The sequence below is a fragment of the Mchenga conophoros genome, linkage group LG3 (assembly GCF_057382185.1).
Source record: "Mchenga conophoros isolate Kocher_MC1m ecotype Shallow Benthic linkage group LG3, M_conophoros_male_GT1.1, whole genome shotgun sequence".
Lineage (NCBI taxonomy): Eukaryota > Metazoa > Chordata > Actinopteri > Cichliformes > Cichlidae > Mchenga > Mchenga conophoros.
Window position 1 is genome coordinate 54,500,106 of NC_140528.1, and position 15,699 is coordinate 54,515,804.

The window sequence follows — 15,699 nt, forward strand, 5'->3', positions numbered from 1 at the left end:
AAATGATCTTTCACTGTTATTTTATCACTTTTCCAAACAATTTTCTTTTTTTATGCCAGGAAAAAGGGCAAAACACACAACAGCTTTAGCCAAGGCACAGAGGTACTTAAAGAGCCACAGAGGTACTTTATGATGTAGTACTCATCATAAAATATATGGCTCTTGAAGTACCACCCTTAAGACCGACATTAAAGTACAGTAGTATAGGCCTAATTAACACCATATACAGTTTACACGAGAAAATTAAAATTTCTTATATAATAACAACTGTACTGCACTAAAACATTCAGATCATGTGGGAAAGCCAATCTTTAAATGATGAACTGATGAACCCTGTTTCCGGGTTCAAACTAGTCTCTGTTTATCAGGCTTGTTGTGTTTTTAACATTTTTTTAATGCTGTTTATCGTGTTCTATTTAATCTGAAAAAGCCCCTAAAAGCACTTTTTAAAACTTTACCATGTAACTACAGCCCAATATATGCAGCAGTATACTAATGATTAATCTCATATGGATGGATTATCTCAGTTGTTCTCTGGACTGAAGTTTGGTCCGTTTACAGCACATGTGTCAAAGTCAAGGCCCGCGGGCCACATCCGGCCCGACGTACATTTATATCCGGCCCGCGAGATCATTATATATAGATGTACTATTATGGTTATGCATGGCCCGGCGATAGACACTAATAATATACAAACTACAGATCCCATAATGCAGCGCTGCAGCCTCCTTGCTGAACGCTAGGCTAAACTACAGATCCCATAATGCAGCGCTGCAGCCTCCTTGCTGAACGCTAGGCTAAACTACAGATCCCATAATGAAGCGCTGCAGCCTCCTTGCTGAACGCTAGGCTAACTGGGAACATTCCCGCGTCAATCAAGTCAAACTGCTGTTATTGCGAAGCTAGCCGCTGACAATGGTGGAGAGAAAAGTTGATTCTGAAAGCAGAGCCTTTCAGCGCCGGTGGGTGACTGAATATATGTTTACAGACATGCTGGTAAACCTGTGTGTCTTATTAGTGGAGCTAACGTGGCTGTAATTAAGGAATTTAATTTAAGACTAGACAAAACGTCAGGATAAGCTGAAAAACCTAAATGCTGAGCAGAAACTACAGAAAGTAGAAGAGCTAAAGAAGAATCTGACATTTCAGCAGACTTTCGTCACCAGAGCAAAATCACAAAGTGAAGCTGTTGTGAAAGCAAGTTTTATTGTAGCAGAGGAGAAAGCCAAATCAGCTGGTGTTGTGCCAAAAAGTGATTTCTGGTATTTGTCAAAAACTGATTGCTGGTATTTAAACTGCTATAAGTAACTTGTTGGGCTATAATATGTGAAACATGTCAAATGCATCCCTCATGGATGACATAAAGTCATCAAGCCACAAACAACATTTGTGTAACAAGGTAGAAGCCGCAATCAGTTTTTGGCAGTGACTTTTATATAACCTTTATTTATGCAGTTACAAAAATCTCATTGACATTAAAAATGTCTTTTGTAAGAGTAAGTTGGCCAAGAGGACAGCAGACATGGCAGCAAATATTACAATAGTTCTGTAAAAATATTTTAAGTATTGATAAAGAGCCGGATTGGTTATAATTTAAGTACAGTAACAGAGTTATAAAGATACTTGAAAAACAGATAATTTTTTAATTCTATTTATAACCCCTTTGTAAACTCTGTTCACCGAAGTCTATTTACCAACATATGTAAAGATATTACACATAAATAATGTGTCCAGACAAAACGCAGATTTTGGCAAATGTGAGCCTGAGCAGAAACGTATGTCAAAGTGTAACTGACATGAAAGTGCCGTGAGACAAAGTTGTTGGACTTACAACAGATGGAGCGCCGGTGTTGTGCGGTGAAAAAAGCGGACTAGTCAGCAGGATGCGAGTAAAGATGCAGGAGGAGAAATGTACCGGTGAGTTAACAGCATATCACAGCATCACACACCAGGAAACGCAAGGTGGTAAAGTCCTAAAAATGGAGCATGTAATGATCACCGTAACACAGACCGTAAATTTTATCTGAGCTAAAGGTTTAAATCACCGTCAATTTCAGTCTTTTATGTGGGAAATAGATTCAGAGTTTGCTGACATTCCTCATCATACAGAGGTCCGTTGGCTGAGTTGGGATAAAAGTTCTCAATAGAGTTTTTGAGCTCAGCAAGGAAACCTGTCAGTTCATGGACATGTATGATGTGGTGAAGGCATTTCAAGTGATGCTGTCACAAATGCACCAGTGCAACCTGCCTCACTTTCCCTGTTGCCAAGTAATGTTTTTTTTTTTGGGGGTTTTTTGCCTGTCCCGTTTGGCTCTTTTGCCGTCAGAATTGTTGTCTAAAGGCAAAGAAAGATGCCCAACGGATTTACTTTACCAAATGGACCATCCCAGCCTTGCCGTAATGGTCAATTTGATTCACCTTTTATTGTTTATTTTATTTTCACTCACTGAATACGGGACAGACTTGACTGGGGGAAAGAAGGGGAGAAAGAAAGAGGGAAAGAGAAACAGCTGAGAAGAGGGACGGGGGAGAAGGGCAAAAGACAAAAACCAACAGAATGAGCAGAAAAAAAAATGCATATATCAATCACCTGGATCACCTGCTGAGAAAGAAAAAAGAAAACAAGCAGAAGAGAACAAGAGTAATAGAATAAACAACATCACAATGATATATGGGAATATGACAGTAAATACTAAATATTAAACATTATTGTGCAGCACATAAGATCAACAGAACACAGTGTGCTTTGAGGTAGGAGCCAAAAAGGGTGTAGTTTGTGGGTGTGATCACCCGTGTGTACACCTGTGAGCATGGACGCACTTGTTTGTTTGTTTTTTTAAAAGGTTCCTTCATGTAATGATCTGCTAGAGGGTGTGGGGGGGCCACAGCCCCGTCCTCCAGGGCGTGAAGCAGGTGTGGAGGAGATCAAAACTCCAGACATCCAGAGGCCCCCAGAACACAAGAGACCAAGGAAGACCAACAGAGGGGCAGCTGCGCCACTGTCCCAGTAAGAGCTGAGGAGAGTCCCAGATGAGGGCTCACTCAGCAGCCGCGGAGCACAAGCCAGGAGGAGTTGCGGTGACGCGCCCGTGAGCTCCGCCGGCAGCCAGCCGTGCCTGAGTGACCGAGCCCCAGGCCGAGAGGCCGGGGGCACCCCACCTCCGAAGTGGCCCGAGCGAGCCCCAGGCTCCAGGCCCCGATAAGCGGCCGCCAAGGAGTGAGCCGGTGTGTACCTGGACGCCCATCCCCGGACACAAAGAACCACCAAGGCACCGATGTCTGAGGGAGTCTGCCACTGGCAGGGGAAGTGGTGGTAGGGGGAGATAGGCCTCCAAACCTTGGAGGGCCTGAGATGTCCCCAGAGAGGTGGCACCTGACACCCAACCTGACATATAGACACAGAAATACAGAGACACACAGACACAAACATCCATCCCCACCCTCATGCTCTCATATGCACTTACTCCACACTCAACCAACGTGGAGACAGACATAAAGAGACGCTGTACACACGATCACACTCCCCAAGCGTACTCTACGAACCGGGTCTAGGTACCCTTGCCCCTGGAGGGGGGAACTGCACCCAGACCCAGGTGGTGTTACCCTTTTCCCTGCGGTGGGGAGAGGCAGACCGCCCGACTCCGCAGCAGCAGGGAGGCCCCACACTCCAGACCGCAGTCGGACGGCCAACTCCTCCTCCTAGCCCCCCGGCTCCAGCAGGCCGCAGAGAACAGGGGTGAGAGAAGACTCCAAACCTCCCTCCACCCGCTCATTGTAGTGTTGATGCATGTGTGTTCTAAGGTGCATTTAAAACCCAGGAGGGCATGGAGCTACCTGCCAGAGAGCAGCAGGTAAGCGCATGGTCCCTCCTGCTAGCCCTCAATGTCTGTTGCCAAGTAATGTTGAACCAAGTCAGCGCACTTTGCTGAACTGCACCTGTGCAGATTCAGATGGAGCTGCAGTGTAATGATACACTCAAGGCAAAGTACGACACTGAATGGCCCTCGGGTTATTAGTTCCACTCCTGAAGCAGTGCGCAGCTCCGTCTACATGCGGCTCCAACCTTGTATATGCTTTCATTTATTTTTTCTGGGGTTTTGGCAGCATGTTCATATTTCTAACTTGCATAATTTTGACAGGATATATTTTTATGAAGAGCAAAATATTTAAAGTTAAAGTGTATTGTTTTTAAGTTTATTTCATCTGGAATAATATTCCTGTCAGTTTTCATTCATATTTATGTTTAAAAAACATTGTTTTAGTGTTCAATAAATGTTTATCTTGTTTGGCCCGCGACCTAAAGTGTGCCTTGACATTTTGGCCCCCTGTGCAATTGAATTTGACACCCCTGGTTTACAGCATCCTGCCATGCAATTGCATTTGTCCCTAACCTTCGGGAACCCTCATGTGAACTTTTATCGAGTGGAAAACAGTTAGTGCTCATCCTCCAGTATCACTGTGTTTATATTACACTAACATAGCTGTGTAGCTAACCACCATCATTATATACCAGCTAGCCCAACTTCAGTAACCCTACAAACGTCACTGCTGTTTAGTTTTCTGTCTTCATTTATGTTGGAAGTGATAGCAGAGCTGTACGTTTTAACTTTTGCTGTGGCGGTTAAGCTGCTGGATTTCAGCCAACGACACGACATACAATCATGTGGTGGCCTCTCTGGATCCACTGTCCACTCGGGTCTGGGTGATGGTACCACTCTCAAGCTCATGGAAAGTATGCTGTACTTGCTAGGAATGGATGATGGCGGATTCCTCTTCACTCACCTCTGCATCTGACAGTTACCGGCACCAGTGCAGCTGGCCTCAACCACTTCCCGCTACTAGCCTCGAGCGATTACTATTCACTCGCAAAAGAAGCGGATTGCATTCTCTTGGCTACTAGGAGCTTTGGCATCCAGGCCATAGTTGGGACAGCATCTCCCGCGCCCCCACCGATTTTCCCAGGGGCCTCCGACTCATCGATGGTGGCTAGCATCGTGGCACAGCAGAAAAGGGCTGTGGTTTTACCATCAGCATTTTAGTGCCCCAGCACGGTGCTGTCTGCCGCCTTGCAGATTTAAGGCCCAGGGAAACGAGCCTGCCAGCACTCTGTAGCAGCCGCAACCGCTGGTGATAAGGAAAGGCTGCTCTTCACAAAAGACTCACTCAGGGAGACATTTTCTGGTCAATTCATGCTCCCAGAAGAGCCTCAGGATCTCTTGTGTCGTCTTTGCATACCTCCACAATGGTAGATTGTTTATCTTAAAAAATAAATGGAGATTTCCTGTGTACCATCAGAGAGAGCCCACTAGTGGTACAGGTACCACAGTTTGAGAAACACTGAGATAGATGATTAATTTGTTCAATACAATTTGTTAACAAGAATGTCTTCTTTGACTTCCCAGGCTCACCTTTAAAGTTTCTATTATATATTATCATTAAACTGACCTGCGTTATTCACATAGTGAAAATCATGTAAGAAGACAGTAAGCACAAAATAATAAATAGAGTTCTGGCCAGAAGTTCACATCCACTAATCATAGGAATGAATATAATGATAATTTGGAACTTTTAATGATTAATTTGACCTTAAAAATATGGAAGAACTTACTGTGGAAGTTGTAATTTATTGAGGATTTTCCAGTTTCAAAAGCATATGTTTGTGGTGCTCTTAGAAAGAGAATTGTAGAATTACAAGCCATTTGTAAATGGACCTTACATGAGTTTCTCAGACCTGTATCTCATCAACATAATCTATACTTGCCAAAATATCAAAATGTTATGGAGAAAACGTGTTTTTTTTGTCTAGAGTTAACATTGGTGTTAACAAAAAGTTACCAAAAACGCACAATGTATCAAATGCAACAAAAAATTGATATATATTTTTATGATATATTAAATATATATATATATAATATATATATAATCCATTCGATTCCGGTTCTCAAAAGTCCTGATTCGATTCAATTTTGCCTCAGACAGTCAGAAATATTATAATTCTGATCATTTATCAGTACTAATACATGTGAGACTTCATCAGAATTGTGAAAATCACAGCAGATGCCTTTGTGTGAAAGTAACTGAGAATAAAACACAGAAAAACATGAAGGAGATTTTCCTGGTCTGGCTTTTTATAGCAGATAACCTTAAAAATATTCTGCAATATTCTGCAATTTTGTATAATTTAAAGAAGTTTAAATTTCTTCAGTATTGAACAGCAGAAATTAGGCTTTCTTGTCCGAGGTCATTTAAGTGAAAAAAGAAAAAGATAGCGCTGTAAACAACGGTAGACTGGTGGGTAATAAGTGAATAATGCAGAAAACAGAGATTTGAGATGGGAAACTGTTCTTGAAGTACAGAGAGAGATAGAGAGCTGTGCATGAAGTGTGATTTTTATTGTGGTGGAAGCAAAACAGCAAAAGTCAGAGGGAATTCATGACGACATTGATCAAATGTGAAGCGTAGTTTGCTGCTTACTTTGCTGCTGGCTCGGCGAATTTTGGTTGGAGACAGACAAAACCTGCAGCTCAGAATGTAACGCAAAAAAGACATAAACACATATCGGACCCGACACATCAGAATAGCTAAGCTCCGACAGCGTGTCCGTCTACGGGCCGTCGGGTGAGAAAGCCGAGAAAGACAAAGCTGATTCTGATGAGTCGGGTCCGCTCTGTGTGTCTTTGTGTGGAATCCGTTAATGAATTGATATCGCTTTATTCAAGCTACTCACCTCTCTCTTCCACCTGCACTTTCAACTGGACCATGGCCAATCAGAGAGGTCCCGCCCCTGACTATCTCTGATTGGTTTAATCCACGATAGGGGCATAATGTGTGTCTGTTGTTGACCACACGGAGAGTTGCAGAGATTTTTTTTTTCTTTTGTTACCTGTGCGAACAAATATTTTTTTTAGTCGCACCACTGAAAAATTTGGTCGCGTTTGCGACCAAATTGGTCGCACTCTAGAGCCCTGGTCTATTGTTTCCCCCCAGGAGGAGCGTGGGACAACAGAGAACAGCGAGCGTGGGGAGTGTGGAGACACGTGTGCAGACAGGATTAAATATCGACTTTTGGAAAGAAGGCACATCACAGGAGTTGAGGGAACTCACAGGGATTTATTGTTATGTAATATTCGTTTCACTGTAAATAAATGCACTGCTTTCTTTGCACTAAGTCATGCATTTGGGTCCAATTTCCCCACATCCCCATTGTCTGCCACAGAGACCGTGACAGCAATAGTACATTCATGTACAGTGGAACCCCAACTTACGAAATTAATTCGTTCCTGAGAGTCTTTCGTAAATCGAAAATTTTCGTAAGTCGAATCACCCATTGCACGTTTTGAGTGAGGCGATGCTGAACGATAGGCTATAGGCTAATTGCTAACTAGAACAACAATACGTCGTTCAAGTGGAACAGCGAAGTGCAAGTACGGAAGCCAAGTGGTTTTCACATTATTCGGAAGGCATTGTGGGCATCGTAGGCTCAGCCAATCAGAGCCAGCCGATTTCATTACTCAGGCATTTTGCTGTTACACGGGCAGAAATATTGCCGTTCAGTGCCTTTGTAACTTGAATTTTTCGTGAAACAGGGTATTCGTAAGTCAGGGTTCCACTGTAGTTGTAAAAAGCATGACACTATATTAAGTAATTCAAAGTATTCAGAATATGTCAATCACACTGAGTAACTTAACGAAATACGTTACAAACTACATTTGGGACATGTATTCTGTAATCTGTCGTGGAATACATTTTAAAAGTGATCTCCCAACACTGACAAGAAGGCACAAGTAACTACCACAGGAGATGCTCGGGAAATCACATAGGCAAGAGTGAGAAAACGGGTACAGAACTTGCAGACAGGATAGACTAAACAGAAACATGACTGCAGAAAAAAAATTTAACATTGAGACAAGACTGACTTCAAAGAGGGATAATACAAAAGGAAACTAGACACAAGAGGACAGGGAATGAGAACAGAAAACCTAAGGCTAGATATCAAACTGAGACCTAGGGATGCAAACAGAGCTCAAAACTATAACGACCAAAACTAGGACCTTTGCCTCAAAATATTAAATACACGAAAATCAAAAATCCAAAACCGAAAACACTGCGTACAAAACCCAGACTCATGGCAAATTCGTAATTATCAAGATGTCATACAACTGCCTGAAACACCTTTAGTTGATCCAAAATGCAGCAGCAAGAGCAGGGGCTAGAAAAAGAGAGCATATTTATCCTATACTGGCTTCTCTCTTTATTGGCTCTCTGTTAAATCCAATTCAAAATCCTGCCCAAAAACAACAACAACAAAACATCCAATTCAATTCAATTTTACTTATATAGTGCCTACTCACAACGACATTTACCTAAAGTAGCTTTATATCCGGTCTTTAAGTCTGATGTCATTAGCCATTCAATTCGTGAACAAATCGTTCAATCCAATCACTTTACTGACTCGTGAATCATGATTCACCAGCGCAAATGACTCACTGACTCATCCCTGTTGCTGTTATCAAACTAATTCCATTAGTAGAAATATATCTAGTTCATAATTAAAATCGTGGGGAAAAAATAACAGCCAGTTTCTTAACAAAAACATTTCTGCTCTGAACTAGAAGAAAAAACCCTGAGTAGAAGCTCACATCAAGACAATAGCTCCTCGGTTCACAGTAGCAGCGCTCTGCTAACAACACATTTGAGTTACTCACCCTCTCCCTTGCTGTGTTGAATCGTAGTGTAAGCGAATCACTCAGGACTCACTCACCCCCTCCTCCTGGCTCACAGCTTCTTCTTCTTCTTGGTTGTCTGTGACGGTTCTCAGTCATCCAGGTCATCGTAGTCAAAGGAGCTTGCAAAGAAAAGCGTCTGGACTTCTTTAAGTTACTTGAAGACGTTTCACCTCTCATCCGAGAAGCTTCTTCAGTTCTAAGGTCAACTGGTGGAGAGTCCCAGATATAAACCTAGTGGGAGTGTCCCCCCAAAGAGGGACAAAAGGACCACCTGATGATCCTCTAATCGCCTGAGCCATGGTGTGAAACTGGGTGTGGGTCCCAATCAGCCAGAGTTTCGGGTAAGTTCATTGTGAAACCTGGCCAAACCTTATCATGCGAATTCCTGAGGTCAGATGGCCCAGGATGTGAGTGGGCGTTAAGGCGTCTGGGAAGGGATCTCAAAACTGGATTATAGATGGCAGAGGGTTGGTGTCGTAAACCACCGCCTCTGTTCAAAGATGGTCGCTCACAGTGGACATAGATGGCTTCTTTCACTCCTCTTTCAAACCATCTGTCCTCTCTGTCCAAAATGTGAACATTGGCATCCTCGAAAGAGTGTCCTTTATCCTTTAGATGCAGATGGACTGCGAATTATCATGCGAATTCCTGAGGTCAGATGGCCCAGGATGTGAGTGGGCATTAAGGCGTCGGGTCTTGATGGGCCACCAATGTTAAGGCGCATTACCGCCCCCTGGCTCACAGCTCAGTGGACATTTAGATGAGAAAATATATATTTGACACATTTAAGGAAAATACTGATAAAATAAAAATAAACAAAATAAATGTTCCCTTTAGAAGTTTTTTGCTCTTTTTTGCTCTATAAAATACTTGTTTTCTTTTACATTCATTCATCTTAGCAGTAGGATTTACATGAAAAGAGAAACAAATTAAGTTTGAGTGAAAATATACATTTTTGCAATCTCTGGTCAACTGACTCAGTGACTCAAATGACTCAAGAAACCCGATTCACTTTGGTGAGTGACTCATTAAAACTTGATTCAGTAAAAAGAATCGAATTTACCATCACTAGTCTGGGCCCAAACTCCGCTGCTAGTCCCTACGTCAATAGATCACTGCAGCATTACTGAGACTTGAAAAACTGTCTAAATGATTTCATCTGTAATAAAATGATCAGCATTGCTGCTTTACTAGGTGTAACAATTAAGTTTAGCATCCAGGCATCCATGAAAACTGAATTTATGAAATTTAACAGAGTTGGAAGTTAGCAGGGAGTTAGCTCGCTTGCTTCCATCTAAATATAATACACCATGTTCTGCCCGAGAGATTTCTGAAACAAATTAAGGCCTACAGCTCTGCTATTACTTCAGACATAAATGAAGTCAGAGAAGTAAACAGCAGTGACTTTTGTACTGTTACTGAAGTGTCATGGCTACTGAACGGACTCACGCGCAGACAGTTCTTTCAAGGAAACAAAAAGGGGATTTATTTACAATAGGGATCACCTTAGTGCAAAATATATGTACAGTGAGTTGGGAGGGGGTCCAGGGCTCCAGGGAGAGAAGGGGGGGGGGGGGGGGGGGGGGGGGGAATCCACACACACGCTTCCTCTTCCACTCAGTCACCGCCACCGCTCCTCCGCACACACGCACTCCTCTTCAGCCGCACTCGCTCCAACACTCCACACACTGCCCCACTTGGACAGGTCTGGTGATTCGGTCCAGAATCTACAGACAGAAGGTCAAGGTTAGTTCCACAACATAAAACACATGTAAGCGATTCTTCTTTGAATATGCCGCGAGCACGAACTCAGGTGGTTCAACGTTCCAGCGGTGAGCTGCTCTGTGCCACTGCCTTAAATAGCAGCTGGGGAAATCAGCCAGATCAGCCGCAGGTGGACACCATCACACGGGTGCGTGGGCCAAGAGTGAGAGCCCGTAATGAGCTCCACCCAGAGAGGAGGAGGAGAGACAAAAAACCAAAACTAACAACAACAAAACCTGTAGCCAGCGTGGGCCAACCAGAGAGACACGGGGACCGTGACATGAAGTTTGGCTTGCTGGTATATGATGATATGCTACGTGATCGCTAGCAACACAGCTATCTTAGCATAATATAAACAGTGAGGCTGGAGGGCAAACGGAGGACTTTTTTCCACTCGATAAAAGTTAATGCGAGAGTTCCCAATGGTTAGGGGCAAATGCACTTGGATGGCAGGATGCTGTAAACCAGGGATGTCAAAGTCAAATACATCAGAGGGCCAAAAAAACAAATTTGCTACAAGCTGAGGGCCGGACTGGTTCAATGTTAATTAAAACATATTAAAATGATTGCACATAACCTATTGAGCCAAGACCTTACAAGTAACGCGTTACTGCCCATCTCTGTATGTAAATGTTCTGCGATACTCACTTGTCTGAGACTGAGCCTGATACTTGGTGGTGTCTCATCTTTTGTACGAGTTCATCAATGTTCGGGGTCAGGCTCTGAGCTGAGGAAATCCTCAGGATTAAGTCAAGGTGTTTATCAGTAAGACGGCTCCGGTGTGATGTTTTGTTTAGCTTCATCAAAGAGAACAATTGTTCACACAGGTATGTGCTGCCAAACACAGAGAGCGTCTGAGCAGCTTGGATGCGCAGCTGAGGCATTGTGTCGGGGATGAAACGTGCAAACTCAGCGGCACCCACTCTCTCATATTTTTCCCTCAGTGTGTCATTGCACTGGAGCTCAATCAACTCCATTTGGAGGTTTGGTGGTGCGCTTTCCACATCAACTCCAAAAGGATTGGCAAGTAGTTCAAACCTGCTTTTTTGAGCTTCAAAGTCAGCAAATCGACGTCGGAACTCAGCGGCAAGTATGTTGAGTTTATCGGCAAACTGTGCACTTGGGAACACAGCGGTAGAGAGCTTCTCTTTCATGGTCTGACAGCTGGGGAAGTGGCTCAAGTTTTCTTTCTGCATCTGAGTCTCCCACAGACTCAGCTTGGTTTTAAACGCCTTCACCGTACTGTACATATCAGAAATGACACGCCCCCGTCCCTGCAGTTGCAGGCTCATCACATTCAGATTGCTTGTGATGTCGCACAGAAACGCCATTTTACACATAAATGTTTCATCTCGAAGCTCTGTTGTGTCTTTCCCTTTGCTTTCCATGAACAGACAGATCTCCTCACGAAGCTCAAAACATCTTTGCAGCACCTTTCCCTGGCTTAGCCATCGCACATCTGTGTGATAGGGCAAGTCACCATACTCTGTATCTAACTCTCCCAGAAATGCCTTGAACTGGCGGTGATTTAAACCTTTGGCTCTGATGAAGTTAACTGCACGCGTTATGATGGTCATTACATGTTCCATTTTCAAGGCTTTGCCACATAACGACTCCTGGTGTATTATGCAGTGATAAGCTGACAGCTCCTCTGTGACATTTTCATCCCGCATCCTCTCACGTATCCTTGCCACCAATCCACTCCTGTGTCCACACATCGTGGGTGCTCCTTCTGTTGTCAATCCCACGAGTTTTTCCCAAGGCAGTCCCATCTCATTTACACATCTGGGTACCTCTTCATACAGATCTTGTCCTGTAGTCGTGCCATGCATCGGATGTAACGCCAAAAACTCTTCTGTTACGGTCAGGCTGGAGTCCACTCCACGAATGAAAATTGACAACTGGGCAATGTCAGTTGTGTCAGTGCTCTCATCCACAGCAAGGGAATATGCAATGAAATCTTTTCCCTTTTCCACAAGCTGTTCTTTTAGATTGGTGGACAGCTGGTCTACACGTTCAGCAACAGAGTTTCTGCTCAGGCTCACGTTTGAAAATAGTTGCCTTTTGTCTGGGCAGACTGCGTCACAAACTTTAAGCATACAGTTTTTGATAAACTCTCCCTCTCTAAATGGTCGGGCTGATTTTGCAACTTCTTCTGCCACAAGAAAACTCGCCTTGACAGCAGCCTCACTTTGTGATTTTGCTTTTGTGAACAGAGCCTGCCGGGACTTAAGACCTCGTTTTAATTCTTCCACCTTCTGTAGCCTTTGATCTGTGTCCATATTCTTATCTTTGTGTTTCTTAGAGGTTTCATAGTGCTGTCTTAGATTATATTCTTTCATTACAGCCACACTTTCTCCACACAGAAGACAAACAGGTTTGCCTTTTACCTCCATGAACATGTACTCTGCCTCCCACCTGGCTTGAAATACCCTGTGCTCACCGTACACCTTCCGTTTAGCCATTATTGGGGAGGGGAGTTGCTGCAAGTTGACATCTGCTCTGAATGCTAATGAATAATGAATGAATAATGAAGCCGAGCCCCGCTTCTGGCACTGCAGTGAGTTCGCGGGCTTCCATTGTATTGTGGGGAATGGAGTATTGGTGCGTGCAAAACCCCAGCAGGCGGCTATGACCTGCGGGCCGATTCTAATACTAATCAAATATCATCCCAGGGGCCATAATAATTGCCAAATCTGGCCCGCAGGCCTTGACTTTGACACATATGCTGTAAACGGACCAAACGTCAGTCAGGACAACAACTGAGATAATCCATCCACAATAGGAGGTTAGTCATTAATATACTGCTGCATGGGCTGGGCTGTAGTTACATCGTAAGGCTTTAAAAACGGAGCTTTAAAATGATTAGTAGTAGTAAAAACCGAGAGAAGCCAACATTGATCACTGACTGTTTTTAGGAACTTGTTGAAATTAAATAAAACAAGATACAGAGCATTAAAACACATTAAAAACACAACAGCCATATTAAATGCAGTGTACTTTGGCCTGGCTGCAGGATTCATCACGTCATCACTTAAAGGCCGGATTGTAAGGCATAGACCCTACAATCATACAGACAGCCCCAACAATCAGACGGCCTCCTGTGAGCAAGAATTTTGGCTACTGGGGAAGGAAAAACACCCTTTTAACAGGAAGAAACCTTTGGCAGCTTCAGGCTCAGGGAGGGGCAGCAATCTGCCGCAACTGTTTAGAGTTGAGGGAAGGGAGACAGAACAAAGACATACTGTGGAAAAGAGACAGAGATTAATAATAACAAATAATTAAATGCAGAGTTGCACATAAAAACATATGTTAAGAAACAAAAAAGTGAGGGTAAAAGGCAACTGATGAAGAACTACAACTTCTGAAGTCCCCAGCAGCCTAGACCTATCGCAACGTAGGTAAGGCTGGATTCAGGGTCACCTGATCCAGCCCTAGTGTAACTGTATGTTTTATCGAAAAGGAAAGTTTTAAGCCTAATTTTAAAAGAAGAGGGGCCTGAAAGCTGAAGGCTCTGTTTGCCATTGTTTTTTCTTTTCTTTTTTTCCACATCCTGTCCTGTCTTTTGCAATCAGAATTATGATCTGAATGCACTGTTATCAACATGTTTTGCTTTTCCAAGAACAGCTCTATAAATTCTCTGTAGGCACCTCATGTTCATGCATTTATTTTGTGGTTTATGTAATTATTTTTATTAGTATTATTTCTGTTATTATATATAATATAATATGGTATAGTATTACAATATCTAAGTCGATGCTTAAAGAAAGAAAAACAAGAGTGAGCTAGTGAGTGACTGTGTATGTGTCTTTATTATAGTTATTGAACATGTATTAAAATTACTAGAAAAAAATTAATGAACAGAATGAGAAGTGGGTTATTAGATAACATTTGCAATCCAGCAAATACATATTTTACTTATTCAATTTGATTATTCAATGTAATATATCGTGAAGAAAACCTTGGAAAAAAGTTATCTACAGAAATATTTATGCAGAAAAAAACAACTGAATTTCCTGATCAAGGAAATTCATGATGTTACAGTAGAGGGCACTACAGCTTCACCAATCTGCACTTCCCTGCTTCAGAGGGCTACAGTAATATCTCCTGATATCGCCTAAGTCTGGTATATTTTTAATTTAGAAAGGAAAAAGGAACAATAAGATGCAGGAATTTAGAAGCAATGTGTTGTAGAAATCATCCTTACATTAGAGAAGATCCACTGGTTCTCAATGTTATTATTGTGTGTCTTATGTGTAGTTTAAAGGTTGAATGAGGGGACTCAGATATAGGCAATTTTGTTGAATAAACTGTGACAGCATATTTTACAAATTATTTGCATTTTATGCATTTTAAACCTCCCCGGTGGTTTACATGCTTTGCAAGGCCTAACTGTGCCTACAGCTGTTATCAGTTTTCTCTGTAGAGCTAATGTTTGTACAATTCCAATTATATTTATAAGGTTGGAAATTACTGATGGTAGAAGTAATATACCTATTGTAAATATCAAGTACTAAGGCATTTCTTGATGCATATACATTTGCAGTTTGCATTAATGGAGCAATGCTCTATCTGTAGCTAGAGAAACACATAAAATTCAACAAGACAAGACATGGGTTACTATAAGAGACATCAAAGTTCCATCTTCCCATCTTTTTGCACACTAATTGGCTGTTTTCAATCCAGCTGCTATTTTTGGTAGAAGTCCCATTGTGCCTGATTGTCCTAACAACAGCTCTCCTCCTGTGTGTAAAAATGATCAAATATAGGAACGTTCGAAAAAATTATGGGAGGGTAAATCTGCTGCATGGTCCAGGTAGTGAGAATCTTTGGTTTAAAAAAAAATCTTTCAGTTTGGCAGTCTTGTACACACCGTAGTTCACATCTTTCTCTTGTTTTGGTAAATCTCGGGTGTATGATAGCAGCAATATTAATGAGACTGGGACGGCTCTGTCTTAACGTGGTGACTCTGTTTATTCCCAAGCTGCAACAACAAACACACACAGCGCAACCACCAGAGGGTGCTGCATGACCCATTGAATTTTTTCTCTCATACGCCTCATGATTCTATAGTACAGGGTGGGCCATTTATATGGATACACCGTAATAACATGGGAATGGTTGGTGATATTAAAGTCCTGTTTGTGGCACATTAGTATATGTGAGGGGACAAACTCCTCAAGATGGGTGGTGACCATGGTGGCCATTT

General features: G+C 42.6%; 1 protein-coding gene across 1 annotated transcript; it reads right to left on the reverse strand.

Annotated features, from left to right (window-relative positions):
- Positions 1 to 11,134: 11,134 nt before the first annotated feature.
- On the reverse strand, positions 11,135 to 12,955 carry LOC146579543 (general transcription factor II-I repeat domain-containing protein 2). Its single transcript, XM_085269510.1, has one exon. It carries the CDS (start codon positions 12,953 to 12,955, stop codon positions 11,135 to 11,137), a length of 1,821 nt encoding a protein of 606 aa, XP_085125636.1.
- Positions 12,956 to 15,699: the final 2,744 nt, after the last annotated feature.

What these genes read in the sequence shown, in the direction of transcription:
- LOC146579543 (XM_085269510.1), bottom strand. Translation starts at nt 12,955, where the DNA reads ATGGCTAAACGGAAGGTGTACGGTGAGCACAGGGTATTTCAAGCCAGG.